The following is a 15,087-nucleotide window of genomic DNA, read 5'->3' as shown; positions in this document are numbered from 1 at the left end:
CAACAGTGAAGTCAGACTGAAGGAGAAAAAAAGAAGCAAACTTTAATGTCCCAAGATTAACAGGAGGATTTTTGTGAGCATTATTTTCAAACTACCAACATCAATTAGTGGGAAGAAAAACAAAATGGTGCAGCCATGTGGCCAACGTTTTCAGTTCAGTTTTAAACAGCAACAAGCCAAATAAAGATTATCATAGAAAAAAAAAATATAAAGAGGAAAACATCCAACTCAAAAAGTTACCCTCCAGTCATAGGACATGCAAAACTATGTTGGTAAAGGATGAGGTGGTCAGTGATAGGCTATTGTGTTTTCAAGTTAGACCTAAATGTCAATGATCTTGTGCATCTAGCTAGTACTAGTCATCTGGATAGGGTGTAAGAGAAATATAGAGAACAAGCAGATTATCTACTATTCTACACATGATTCATAAAGAATTTAGGGAATATATATGAAATTGATGCCCTGTACAGGATGGGGATGTGTCACCTCCACATCTGGAGTTGGCCACAAACTGACCTCAGTTTGTTGGTAACTGGGGACATTAAAAAAACACTCACTAGTAACTTGTGTTGAGGAAACAAATTCAAATCTTTGTGGTTGCTTTTTGTCTCCATGGCTCTGAGAACCTTTTACCAGGTTCTCTCTGCAACTGATGGATGAAACAGTCATTTCAGTGGCAGTGGGGTGTGGGGGGGGTATCATAACTATTTAAAACCAATTTTAGGGTCATGCATTTCAATGATGTGAAAATCTAAGTAGTTTAGATCACAAGGAAAACAAGGGTCAGTACAGTGCACAAGTAATTAGAGACACCGATTAAAAACAAGGTACGAGAAAACTTCACGTGTCTATCTAAAGCATGTGAAATGAGAACTTACAACACGTGCAGAATATTGAAACTAAGACACAAAGTTCACGAAAGTTATAGAACAAACTAACTGCTCTGTCCTTCACATGACGCACTATCTGTGACAGTTTCACTTTTCTATAAGCTCAAGACTTTAGAACAACAAAGAACCAAAAAACTAGAGCAAGAAAACATGAGGCGTTCTCTGGACTCAGGTCCGACCAACAGACATTACTCTTGGGTTGTCAGGTTTTCATAAATTAAAAATGTCTTTGAGCCAATTTTCATAGTGCATGTACAACATATAACCTCTAAATTTGTAAATCAGTAGCCTTTCCAAAATACATCTCAAAATATCTTTCACCAAAGTCCAACGTGGTGAGATCTATGACCAGGTTTCTCTTCAACACGTTTGTTCTCAGATGGGGCCTTAGAAGTTTTCATCATCCTCTGTACTGAGTAGTGTTCAGCTACTCCTCAAGTTCATGATTTCTGTAATAAAAGTGTTCTCTCGCTTCACTTCACTGCAATAATCAGGGTGTGACATTGTACATAAATGATCTAACTGTACGCATGTTTTTTGATATATGACTTTAGGGCAAGGGTCTTTGGGGAGTACTGCCCTCTGGATTTGGCTTATTTGATGCTTTTAGCTACCATGTAATAGGTCAAAATGATCCATATCTGCTAGCTTTAGTGGCTTCAGGGCCAGCAGAAAAGAATGAAAACTTCATTCGTTTATAAGCTGGTTATGGTGCGTTCACTTTCACTCTTTTGCACGACTAAAGAGATACACTTAGAAGAACAAAAACAAAATTGTCTCCCTCTATTCAGATCTTTGGAGCCGTCATCCTCAGATCTGGAGACAAAGATGTTTTTCTTTTACGTTTATATTTTTAAAGAGCTAATTCCACCACTTATTCTTTGCAGACCACCTTGAGAAAGACCTGCCTTTAAAGACAGCCCACTACACTAGCAAACATCACTGAAAACCTCAATGAAAACAGCCTTTATTTAGAAAACTTTCCAACTCAAAGCTGAGAAAGAAAAGTGAATGATCCGTGGCTGTGTAATCCTCAAATATCATTTCAACTCTTTGAGGCACAACACCACAAGCACTTTTGAGTTCACTCGAACAGCCAAACAGTGTCTTTACACTCCTCTCTCCTGGATGCTTAGATGTGATCAAATGCAGAGCCTCGATTCAAGCTTTGAGTTTAAAAAAGTTGCCATGTCAACTGCTTCAAGAGTTGTGTCCCCTTTTGTTTTCTCTCTCTCTCTCCAAGTCACAGAGGACGTCCTGTTGAGTTAGCTTGGAGGACTTCTGTGTGAGACACCTCTTCTTCTCCATCTTTCTCAGCTTTTGGAGCAAGATTCCCAACCATACCGCCTGGAGATCCCAGAGGGTTCAGGGGCACACGAGGGGACAAGATGACACAGTCTCCCCTCTCCCCACTCCAGAATCATTCGGACCTTCCACCCTCGTTGACCTGTCCAAGGTCTCGCCTCTCCAACTGCGCTGCTCCGACGACGACGACAGCTTTCTCCTTCGCCATGTCTTCGCATGTGAGCAGCAGTGCCTTCTCTCCTCCACCAGCCTCCCGCTCTCTTCTCTTGCTCTCTTCCTGTCCAGCTCTACTCCCATTTTTGCTCTCACTCTTGTGATTGGTTGGTTTCTCACGGTCTCTCTCCTGTTACTTTCACACAGTGGTGCTTCGGTTGTAGCAGTGGAAAACGGGTATCCATGTTTGTTCTTTTTTGTTATTACCCAGATTAAAATACCGATGAACTAAGCTTCACACAGGCCTAGCTCCTTTTCAGCAACCTGTAAGACAATGAAAAATACACACACATATATACACACTTGTCTGAGAAAATAATTTTAAAACAATGATTTGACCATTTAGGAAAATGCACTTATTCGCTTGCTTGGCGAGAGTTAGATGAGAAGATCGATACCTCTCAAGAACCAGGTGAGGAGACAGTTATCTTAGCATAAAGACTGGAAACAGCTAGCCTGGCTCTGTGCAACTGTACCAACCTCTATGGCTAAACATGTGATATCTTGTATATTTATTCTGTACAAAAACCAAAGAATGACATTGACCGGTTAGTTTTGTGCTAAGCTATCTGTCTCCTTAATACAGTTTCAAATTTTGCATAACTTCTCATGTAATTCTCAGCAGGAAAATGAACAAGCAGATTTTCCTGAAATGGCAGACTAATCCTTTAATTTCAGTGAGTCAGCTAACTCCACAGTGGAATTTCTTACAGTCTAGTACTGGGACAGTCCAGTCACACCACCGTGTTGGTAGGCCCGCTCCCCCTGGTAGGTGGAGTCCTGGGACAAAGCCACATCAATCTGGGACTTGAACTCATCTCCTAGGTAACTGTCCTATAATGGGACAAACAGAAAGCGAAAGAGACCAGTCAACAGTTATTCCCTCACTTCTTTCCAGGCAGAAAAGGAATAAGTGGTTTTAGAGAAGATGAAGTCTTTACTTGAAGAGGAAATTGGACAAGACCTTGGAATAAACTGTATGAGCAGACAGCCCTGACATGAAGTATTAATTGCTGTGAATAAACAGACTGCAAACAGCTTGCCTCATAAAGTGCACCTAGTTAGCAAGTCATAAAATATCTAAAATTTATGATACAGATTTATTCCCAATAAAACAACAGTGGAATTAACAAACCTGGGAGAGTTCAGGCTGGGAGAGCCCAGGCTGACTCATCTGTGACGGCTGACTCATGTTGATATAGCCCTGTGTCAGAGGCCCTTGGGAGAAGGGCTGAGAGCCCAGGTCCTGGCTGGCCTGGCTGCCGCTCATATGTCCTCCATGCCCGCGGTCCCCTCCTCCGTTCCCTCCACCATGGTTCCCCATGTTGCCACGGTTTCTTTGACGGCCACCTCGAGTCCCGCCTCCTCCTCCACTGCCTGCCTTGCCCTTCATACCTCCACCACGACCTGGAGGAAAGTAAAGTATGTTGTATAGACGCTTTAACTGAAAAACCCTGTAGGCCTCTAAGAACTACGCAGTTAGCAGCGCTCTTACAGTTTTATGTCTTTCTCACCTGCTGAGGGCCCATTCACCTGTCCCATGTAGCCAGAGGGAGGAATGGGAGGCATCACAAGGTTGAAGGGGATGGGGATGTTCATGGAGGTCATGGGACTGGGGCCTGTGCCAATCATACCAATCTGGTCATGAGTCTGGAAATACATGTTGGACATACGCCCTGTAGTGGAAAGAACTACAAGTTAATTTTACTGCCCTTTGAATTATTTGGCTGTGTGCAGAGACAGTATTGTCACATGACAGTGCACACAGCTCTTGTTTTGTATTTAAGATACTTTAGAAAGCACATTCAACCTGTAAACTAGCAAAGCAGATACAGCACGAGTCCTTTGTAATGACGTTTAGTGGTAAGAAATGTTCTAACATTTGAGACAAGAATGAGTGTGTGTTTCAAAATGACTCACCATTGCTGCTGCGGTCATAAACAGATCCAGGAATGAGGGCCTCCCTGGCATCATACATGGCAGTGCTCATGAATCGACCCCCCTGTAAAACAAAATGCTATTTTCAATGTTTTTAGACCACAGCTCATTAATTCTTGTGTGTACACTGATTTATTACCTTGTTTTCCATTAACTCCTCATGCTAGGTGCATGGGTAAATTCTGAAATGCATCCTACATGTACACCACCGGGACCAAAAAAAACTCATGGCCCAGTTAGGAAAATCATTCTATATGCTTCACACACACACACACACACACACACACACACACACACACACACACACACACACACACACACACACACAACTCACAGGATTGATGGTGTTGACCAATTTGCGTGGCTTGCTGAACTGCATGAGGCTCTCCCTCAAGTTGTTGAGGGGGCCTTCAACCAGGACCTTCTGCTCCTTGTAGTAGTTCAGCAGGTGGTTCCACAGGGGCTGCTTGGACAGGGCTTTAGGGTTTCCCACAATGATCACACCATACCTGTGACAGGAGCAGAAAATGATTGTTAACAAAGAAATGATTAAGAGTTAACATCAGTCAGTTAGTTGCCATAATAGCCATTGCCATTACCTAGCCCTGGTCAGTGCCACATTTAGACGTCGGGGATCATTAAGGAAGCCGATGCCTTGGTGCTCATTGGCCCTCACACAGGACAGGATGATGAAGTCTTTCTCTCTGCCTTGAAAGGCATCCACACTGGCTATCTCCACCTCCTACACAAAGAATGAAGTGAAATGAAACTGACTGATGATTTAGGATTATACATTTACAAATAGTGAGAAAGTATTTGGTTGTGCTTTCTTCACAAAGGTGCGACTGTTTGAGGTAAATGTCTACACACTGTAGTTTTTGGAGCCCTTTCAGTCTCCTCTTAGTCTTAACTTAACATCTTAGAGGATTTCAGTTTAAATGGTTTTGATAGATGCTTCTGTGTAACTGAGCAATACAACATTTAAACTGCAAAAAATATTTGTCACTCTACCTGATAGAGCTTGGTATGGAGGGAGCCACTGAACTGCATGTATTGGACCAGGTACGACCTCTGTCCCTCGTAGGGGGTAATGATGCCGATCTGATCAGGTTTCGCTCCAGCTTTCAGCAACCTTGTGGTTATTTTCTCCACATTGGCTGCCTCAGTCCTGCATGAACGAGAAGGCTTGTTATATGATGGAGAACATTTTTTACAATAACTTAGCACGTTGCACAGAAAGTGATATTTTTGAACACCTATGCCTATAGTGGCTGCATTTTCCAGGAGACTGAAGGATAAACATATCAGGTCAGCGTAATGATCAAGGCAGTTCAAACCTGTTCAGGTAAGATGTTCCAGAGCTGGCAATTTCCTCTTGGCCTTGTGTGACGTAAAAGAACATCGGTTTGTCAGGCTGCGGCCACTGGAAGTCAAAGCCTTTCTTCACACGGTCCGCTATGGAAAGAGCAAACAAACATGTATGACTCAGGACTGCAGAGAAGTACTCTGACTAATGTGTACCTGAAGGAATTCTGAGGGGATAAGCTTCAGAGCATCTATGTTACACATGCTTCAAAGATCATAGATGATAATTAATACAATCGAAAGAGGTTGAAATACAGGTAAAGCAGGCCATATGCAGCCAAATGGTGCTGTGACTACCAATTAGGTGAACACAAGATCTGACAGCATCACTGGACAAGTCCTTTTTTAAACTGTCTGTGTGGAGCAAGTCGTCGAGGACACGCGAAAGAACATTTAGCTGCATTCTGAAGCCTTGGCAGGAAATTACAGGGCAGTTTCAAAAGCTTTCACTCAGTCTGAAATGGGAAAGCCATATTTGAACATCACAAAATTAGATTTTAATAAAAAATTATTTTCATCTTACCAGCAGTGACTCCATTCTGCAGAGAGCCTTCATAGAAGATGTTGGAGGGGAAGGCGCTGAGGGCTGGGTGCATGCGGTACTGGACCTGCAGACGGATTGGCCGGATGCCCAGAACTACCAGACGCTCAAACAGAGACTGGGACAGACCTGCTTTAGCTGCCTTCTTACACATCACCACAGGACCCAGCTGGCAGTGATCACCCACCAAAATCAACTACAAAAAGAGGAACAGATGATTACAGTTGAGAGGACAAGGAAATGAAAATATGAATGAACATAAAATAGATATTTGTGGAGACCCATACGCCACACAACTGTGGAATGACTGCACTTTAAGCAGATATCTGATGCCATAGAATGATTCAGGAACTCCAACCTGCTTGGCCCCCAGGACGACAGGCACCATGCACTCTGGTTCAGTTGCCTGAGTGCTCTCGTCGATCAGGATTGAGCGGAACTGCATCTTGGCCAGACGAGGATCCCCGGCACCAACACAGGTACAACAGATCACATCAGCATTCTGAGAAAGAGAGAAGCAATAAAGCAGACATGTTTAGGAACAGTGAAATATTGCTTGTTGCAAAGCTTTCCTAGTTTTGTTACCCTGCACAGATTAGCAGAAAAAATTGAACTATTAAGTCTTAGCTGTACAGCTATACAGTGTTGTGTCAGCAAAGTCAGAAAAAGGAAAACATTTGGTAGGACTTCAGCAAGACCATACTTCATACCATGAGCAGCTCCCTCTCAGCTGTGCGCCTCAGAGCTCGGTAGCGCTTCTCATCTGAGGAGGACAGCTCGCCAGTCTCGTCCTTCAGCTGCTGGAGCTTCTGAAGTTCTGGCATACTGCAGGTTTGAATGATTTCAGCAGAGATCAACGTTGTGCTTCAGAGCAAAGACTAGTATCTGTTAAGTATAACTTAAAGGTGATGGTATTTGTACTTCCCATATTTCAATTTCTTACTAAACAATTATTAGTGGGACTAGCTGGTCGACTACTAACAACTTAAAAAAAAAAAAACTTGCTCACAGTTCCACCACAAAAGCAAACAAAAGTTAAGCATACACTCCAAAGTTAGTCTTTAAAAATGATTATTGATCCTAGGCGGTTATGTGCTACCTGTCCATGTTCCGGGTCTGGTTGTGCAAAGCCAGGAAGGACACAGGTGAGTCAATGGCTTCCCTGCTCTTGGCACACAGCCTCACCACCTTGAGTCCTGTCTGGTGGATCTTCTCCGTCAGCTGGTCAACGGCAATGTTACTGGGAGCACACACCAACACTGGCCTGAGGAGGCAAAAGTTACAGTATTGTCTTAGAGACCACAACACACAGCCAAGCCGTTATTCAAGAACAGTATTGGTCATTTCATTTTTTGTTTTATTGGTAGTGATTAAATACCCATCAATAGAAAAAAATATTTTTGGATGTCCAAAAGAAACGATGGGTGCCCCAAAGACAAGAGTAAAAACATTTATGAGTCTCACCCGTTGCCCTGTCTAGCCAGGTGGTAGACAATGGTGGCAGAGGTTACAGTCTTCCCTGTGCCAGGAGGACCCTGGATCAGACTGAGGGGACGCTGCAGCACCGTCTTCACAGCATACACCTGCATTACAACAAACCACACTGATATCATTGAGAGGACAATAATGAAGAAGTTTTCTACAATATTAACTATAATATATATGATATGGTGACATGAATGACCTCAGTCTTAGCACTCTCATCTCTGTCGTGTTGCTTTTGTTCTCTGTAAAGTCGGGGTGGGCACTGGCATAACTTTTTCTGATGATAAATTACCAAAGTGTATCAATGAAAACAATTCAGCTGTCTCTCTTCCTCACCTGGGAGTGGTTAAGATCAGGCAGGCCTTGAGCGGTGAAGCGTTTGGGCAGCTGACACTTGATGACCACATCTTCAACCTCATGTCCCAGCAGTTTGTGGTAGATGTAACCAGACACTGAGGTCTCGTCCACAGCAAATGTCTTCAGGGCACTCTGCATTCTGGATGATGGAAACAGGATTACTTGGACAAGGTTGATAAACTGGATTTGAAAAAAAAAAACAGCCATCATGGAGGGGAAAACCATTGTCAACCTAATACATCTCTGATCTCCTTGTACGCTATGACCCAGACCCCTCAGGTCACGTGGGACAGGTTTACTCAGTGTTCCCAGAATCAAAACCAAGCAAGGTGAAGAAACTTCTGGCATCTGTGATCCCACCTGTAGTGAGACCTGCTGAATATGGGAGCTCATTTCCATCAGGGCTTAAAACATTACCATTTGCTTCAGCTTACCAATAAATTACATACACAACATCTTTTTAATCTTGGCTCGTGTCAGCAGAGACTCAACTGCAACAACCACCTCCCCTCACATCTTTTTCCATCTTTAAGTACTTATCTCCTTTTAATGTCTTTTATCATTGTAGCACTTCTTTTAAACTGCTGATAGTATTGATGTCGGTTTCTTGTGAATACCTGTCAAAGGAAGTGGACTTCCACACAAAGTCGACCTGAAAGTTGTGTGGGATCTCCACCGGAGCCCCGGCACTGCTCCTCAGCTCTATGGCAATCTCATCACCATAGTCTGGTACAATGAGTCAAGGAAGAGGTGGAACCTTTGAACATATACTGTAGTTATAAACACATTTGTGGTAACTGCTTTGACAGTATTTACTGTGCTTTATTTATATCTGCTTTAAGGTCAGACATCTCCAGGGTGCTATGTAGGTGTCTATTTTCATTAATCACCTAACCTAGTTGTTCTTCTGTCACCTGCTGCTAATGTTCCAGGCTTTAAAAACAGGTTAAACTTCTGATTATATTTAATCAAAACCCAGCTGAATATCAGAACAGCATTTAGAAATTCTAAACTTCAAATTTCTTTAAAATTTAGAAATACTGGGTAGAGCCACTGACAATTGTCCTGATATGCAGCCTCAGGTCATATGGCCGCAGTATTATATCAGTTAACTAACAGGTGGTAAGCTGTTTGTGTGAAATCTATATATAGAATTTACTTCCAGAACCAAAGGGGACTGTGGTGAGAAGACACAAGTTTGTCAATGTTGTTGTAGTTTTCTACTGCTGCCACTAGATGTAACTAAAGACCCATATTTCACTGTTAGGCCGTTTAATTTCATTCACAATGAACAAGTAAATCAAGAGGCCCAAGTACATGTTTCTAACTGTGGCTGAAGCGATGAATGTGTGAATCACAGATATAATGGTAAAATGTTAGATAAAGTGTGTATTGTTACAGCTGTAAGGATACTATCAGGGACTTTGATGACATGTCCAATGCCTTTCCATGGAGGGGCCAGGTCCCCTTTGTACCTCAGGCAAATTTCATCTCCCTGCATCAGTCGCATATCTAGAGGACAGCAGACAAGGCAGACATAAAAACAATAATTTTGTTATATAAACATCACTGCAGGGTGTAAATTGATCTTAAAATTTGGGAGCTGGTTCCAGCAGTGGGCAGAATAATGGCTGAAAGCCATTTCACCCTGTTTAGTTTTAACTCTGGTCAACACTAACTGACCAGCTCCTGCAAATCTGCACCGAAGGCACAATTTAAAAATAATCAATCAAAAGATGAATTTAAAGAATCTTATGTGACAGCAACATATGCAGGTATTTAAATGATTATAAATATGTTTTCCTTTTTGAAACTTGTGGATCAATGTGTCAGAATAACATGAAAAATTTCACTCAGACAAAATACGATAATGATACATTTGAAACAAAACTTCAAATAAATACCTGAGTCCGTCTTGGGGAGAGTGAAATATGCAATCCTCTTTTTATTCAGTCCCAAGTCCCATCTGACCGTGATGTTGTCTTGAGTCTGTTTGGAAGCAACATTAAAATATATATTTAACAAATAAACAGAAACCATTTTAAAGTCAAAATTATTCCAGACAACAAAAGAATACAGTGATTTCATTAAAACCGCAGTGGGAAACTTGAAAAGTGACTGAAACAACATAATTTGCTGAATTTGCTATTATAACAAATTTCCTTTATCTCCAGCGTTAGAGAACAAAAACTAAATTCAACTACAACTTAAACTACTTATTGATTAACTGATTATTTGACCCACATTAAATTAGTAATTTACTGATTTGACAAACAATCATTCAATTTATTTATTATAAAAATATTGCGAGCATAAACCAAATGGTTTTTGAATTTATAAGTTTTGTTTACCTGAGACTCTTTGAGCTTCTTATCATAGTCAGCTTCCAGCTTCACAAGGGGACCAAAGATGTTCTGGTACTGATAGGCATCCTCATATCGCAGCAGGACGTGTTGGGGCTCCTCATCCACACCAGGCTTCTCCAGGTCCTCCAAGGTCGCAGTTGGATTTTCCTGCCAGGAAGAAACACACAGACACACACAGGATAAAAGATTGAAATATGGATAGAGAAGCAAAATAGAGGCCAGATGCAATTTTTGTGGCTGATTCTGATTTTTGATTTTTTTTTTTTTCTTTCTTTTTTTTAAGTCTGACCTACCAATTCAGATTTTGACAAACACAAACATGTTCAGTGGGTTGATGGTGTTTTAAGTGTCTGATTAAGTTTGTCATCATGTGGTGCATTAGTGTAAATTTGACCAGCAAAGAATTGGCTATTTGAGGCTGAACAGCCAGTCACTGATCATAGCCAATCACACTATAAATCAGCCATTTCTGATTGCTAGCCAATTGACCAGCGTGCCAGAGTTCTATTAGAGTTGAGTCTTTTCTTTCAATATGCCCAAATCTCCTCAAATCCCAACTTGGACAGTTTCAGACAACAGGTGTGTTCACAAAAGACATTTTGACGTGTCACAGCAGAAAAAGCACAGGTGTGAATAATAAAATGAATGAGGACTGAATTCAATTTAGCTACTTCGGTTTCAAAGTCCTGGTGTTGTGCATGTTGGCTCACTGTCACACTGTCATTCATTCATTCATTCATTTGACAACATAAGTTAACATTAACAAAGCATTGTCATGCTATAAGGACATAAAAAAGAAATACAGAAAGAAGTGCTAGGAGTAAACACACTTCTACACGACAGGAAACTACAAAAACATATCTACACAAGCATTAAACAGGCAGTGAAACTGGTACTGAACAGGAAGAAATAGCTCAACACACATGCTGATAAGTTATTTGCATCACACCTAACTGTATAAGTATATTTGGTTTAATAGTACCTTCCAGAGCTCCTCCAGCTTGTTGATCTGCTGGGCGGTGATCTGGCGGGCCCTGAGCTGCTCCTGCTCTGAGGGGATTTTGACCAGCCAGGACAGGAAGCAGCGATCCTGAATGAGAGGCTGCCACTGTGAGCTGTCCCAGTTGATGTCTTTCAGGCTGCTCTGGCTGGCACATGGCTGCCTGTGTTACAACCAAAACAAAAATATAAATGTTCTGAATTCTCTTTCACTGACCCATCAGCAGGGAGTTCAGAGTGCACAGTCAGCTGTATAAATTTGCCTTTACCTGCACAGCAACACCACTACTGAGTCAGCCTTGGCGGGGATGAAGCCCAGCAGGAAGACATTACGACAGCCACAGTTGTAGCACTCCAGCACTGTTTCCCCCAGAGGGCCGTCTTTATGCAGTGTCACCTCCTTGGACTTTGCTCTCACCAGGTGGTTTACAATATGGCTAAAAGTGAAGAGAAAGATAATTAATGCCCCAGCTGGAAGAAACACAAAAGACTACAGTCTTGTATATGCTAGTGATAAGTCCTACAGCACTGTTGCTATGATGATACTGTACCTGTAAAATGATTCTGTCTCAGTTCATTTAGCTCGTTCATTTAGTTAATAAAAAGCTGAAAAGCCACTGTGTCTTACCTGCCGGATGTGTTTCCACGGCCATTACAAAACCACTTCTTGCTGGTATTGCAGTAGACCACACAGGCTGGATCATGAATCCCACAATAACTAAAACAGAGGAGAGTCAAAATTTAAAAAAGAAAGACATAACATTACTGTTAATAAAATCTAATCTGTGTTAGAACAGAACAAGTACAAAAAAAAACATAAGCGCAATACTTATGATAAATTCTCAAAACTGACTCGGATAATACTGCCAGATCTCCTATGTCATGACCATATCTTTATTAATGGAACTAAAATCAAAGAGAAATTTTATCGCAATTTTATGGCTGACTAAAGCAACAGCACATGCTCAATAGTCATTTTTCTTTTTCCATTTTGAGGACAAAATAAGTTCAAGTGACTAAGAGTAACTTAGAGAAATGTTATGTAAATGGTCATGTAAACTATTCAGAAAACTGTCAAGTGTTGTGAGAATTTGACAGCTCATGAGAAACGCTTTCTTTTGTTCCCTGAGGAAAATATGTTCCAAAATGTAACAGCGTGTTGCTGATGGGTATCAAAGTTTATATTATAAAAATAAAACTATTAAAAGGAGAGGATGGCACATTTGCAGAGAAAACTGAGGTCCTAATTCTCTGTCCAACTGATTTTTGTTTTCATTGCCAATCTTCAGCAAAAAGTATTTAACATATTTGAAACTGCTACTGATCTGCTGGTGAATTATATTGTGATACAGCAGTTTATATAGAAACAACTGAGTAGTTATCTTAGCTCACTGAGCAACTGAGAATGTCAGACATACTCAGCTGGACTTATTAGGCACAGCCAGACTAACAGCCAACATGTTAGACAACATATGAACTGTGAGTGTGAGAACAGAAGAATATTGATTAATCATTATTGACATTAGACATGATAACAAGACGTTCTGATAATTTGGCTTGTGTCAACTGTAAAGTGTGTTAGTTAGTGAGTGTGCATCTGTAGGGAGACGTGCGTGTTGCCAACACAGTAAACCATTGAAGTTAAGAGGCTAGGATGGACAGACACCAGCACACTAAGTACAGATAAGTTCGATCAGAGACTAAGAATGAGGGGAAAGTATCTGCTTTTATATGGCATAGTATTTGAAAGTTAGCATTCAAATTTCTACAAAAATTACTAATCAAGATATATCTTCAGACATTAAGATTTTTTTTTTTTTAAATGCACGTGGTGGACTGGGCCCCAACAACCCACTGACACTGCTTGTAAAGACAGGGGTGTACGTAGCTATAACAAATACCAACACCCATCATAAATTCCAGCCAGACAAAGCAAGCAATAGAAAAAATCCCAAAATGTTTCCAGAGTGAAATAAAATCATCATAAGTAGAGCCCGAACCGATATTGGATTTTTGGGGCCGATGCATATACTGTTATCAGAAAGTAAAAAAATTCCGATAGATGGAATATCACAAGTGATTATTTCCACTTTGGTGACCGCCAGTGAACCAGTCACATTAGTGTGGTCCCTTACCTGCAGGCATGTACAGGAAGGTCCTTGGTATAGTAGGTGTCCTCCTCATCCTCCTCAAAGTTCAGCTCTGCCAGCAACTGACTGGCCTTTACTACAGGGTCGTCTCCATTCTGTAGCACCCCATCAGGACCATTAACCTGAGGAGACAGTGGAATTACATATAAGAACTGAAACTTTATGTCAACATTGTGTGGAATAAACTTTAAGAATCACGGATCATGCAAATATTGGACAGCCAAACAGAGAGATAATGCCTTGAGTGATCATTTATTTCACTTGCAGTCTAACTTGCTGACTTTCACATCAACACATTGTTAGTTGACAGCAATATTACACTGACTGTATCTAACTAATTGTGTCCACTGACCTGTATGATTGTTGCTGTCAGTAGACTGCGAGAGTAGTTAGTACATACAAGTGCTAGTACGTTTAAATATGGACATCTGTGGCTAGACTGCAATACTGGCAAATCCCTGACACTCTTGAGTAATATTACAATAAAGTCCTGAATCTTGACATGCTAGCTGTGTCAGCATGCTAACTGTGCGAGCTGGTTAGCTAGCATGCTAGCCAATTAGCGGGATAAAAGCATGGTAACAGATGGAAGGCGTCATCGTGCTAACCGGAGGTAGCCAGGGATGTTGTGAGCTAACGTTAGCAAATTCACGTTTCATCAACACAGTAGAAGACATATTTTGACACAGAGCTGCCACGAAAAACCTCACGCACCTGGCTGTCGAGCTGACTCTGGGTCTGGCCTTGGGTCTGGGTCTGGCTCGGCAGGGTAAAATCGGTGAAGTCGTACTCGGAGCCCTGGGTGTCCGCTCCCAGCAGCTCGGCTTCTTCGGTGTCCAGGAACGTTAGAGTCTGCGAGCTCGGCCCGTACGCCTCGACGCTCATGTTTGTTGCTTCTTTTCAACGGTATTTTAGCCGTTTCCAACGAATATTGCACGGACTTTTGCTTATCCGGGAGAAAATTAATAACGGAGACAGACTATCGATGGGAAAATGACAAACAGTGGTGGTGTGAGAGAGATACAGAGCCTCGACTGCGGCCGCGTTCCGTTTGTCTCCTTCCCCCTGCTCGTTTCCTTTCCTACTCCACTACCACTTGTCTGCTACAGGAAGTCATCTGCAGGGCGCGAGGGAAGGGGAGGAGACAAGGAGACACATGTGAACAGAAATGGTACAATTGATTGCTTATATGGTCACAGAAGTCCTCTATTAAAAACTCAGAAAGTTTATTATGCAACAGGGTCAAATCTTTACTAATGAGCAACAAAGAGTGTTTACACCTTTTTCATATATATATTTTTTTTTTATCAGGTTAATTGTCTGGGACAATGCTCGTCGATTAACTGTATCAACATATCTTAAACAATTCAAATATAGCCTATAATAAATATGCAAAAATGGAATAGCCACTAATAAATAATGCCACTCTATGATAACACATACTACATGGAAAGGAACAGCAGAGCAAAGATTTTATC

The 15,087-nt window shown here is 41.5% G+C and overlaps 1 protein-coding gene across 1 annotated transcript; it reads right to left on the bottom strand.

The window, feature by feature from the left end:
* Window positions 1–11: 11 nt before the first annotated feature.
* LOC111228938 (regulator of nonsense transcripts 1-like) lies at window positions 12–14,772 on the bottom strand. Its single transcript, XM_022755054.1, has 24 exons — window positions 14,324–14,772; window positions 13,595–13,731; window positions 12,088–12,177; window positions 11,729–11,896; window positions 11,443–11,623; window positions 10,446–10,607; window positions 9,999–10,083; window positions 9,508–9,606; window positions 8,712–8,820; window positions 8,074–8,233; window positions 7,717–7,835; window positions 7,352–7,516; window positions 6,963–7,077; window positions 6,611–6,754; window positions 6,235–6,448; window positions 5,684–5,801; window positions 5,358–5,514; window positions 4,946–5,088; window positions 4,681–4,855; window positions 4,329–4,410; window positions 3,923–4,084; window positions 3,544–3,815; window positions 3,120–3,242; window positions 12–2,672 (listed from the first exon to the last, which is right to left on the bottom strand). The coding sequence occupies exons 1-23, from the start codon at window positions 14,492–14,494 to the stop codon at window positions 3,123–3,125; spliced, it is 3,348 nt and encodes a 1,115-aa protein (XP_022610775.1). The 5' UTR covers window positions 14,495–14,772; the 3' UTR covers window positions 12–2,672; window positions 3,120–3,122.
* Window positions 14,773–15,087: the final 315 nt, after the last annotated feature.

Source organism: Seriola dumerili, unplaced genomic scaffold (genome assembly GCF_002260705.1).
Source record: "Seriola dumerili isolate Sdu_G_001 unplaced genomic scaffold, Sdu_1.0 BDQW01000226.1, whole genome shotgun sequence".
In the NCBI taxonomy this organism is placed as follows: Eukaryota; Metazoa; Chordata; class Actinopteri; order Carangiformes; family Carangidae; genus Seriola; species Seriola dumerili.
Note: the sequence above shows the minus strand (reverse complement) of the source record. Positions and strands in the feature narration are given on the sequence as shown.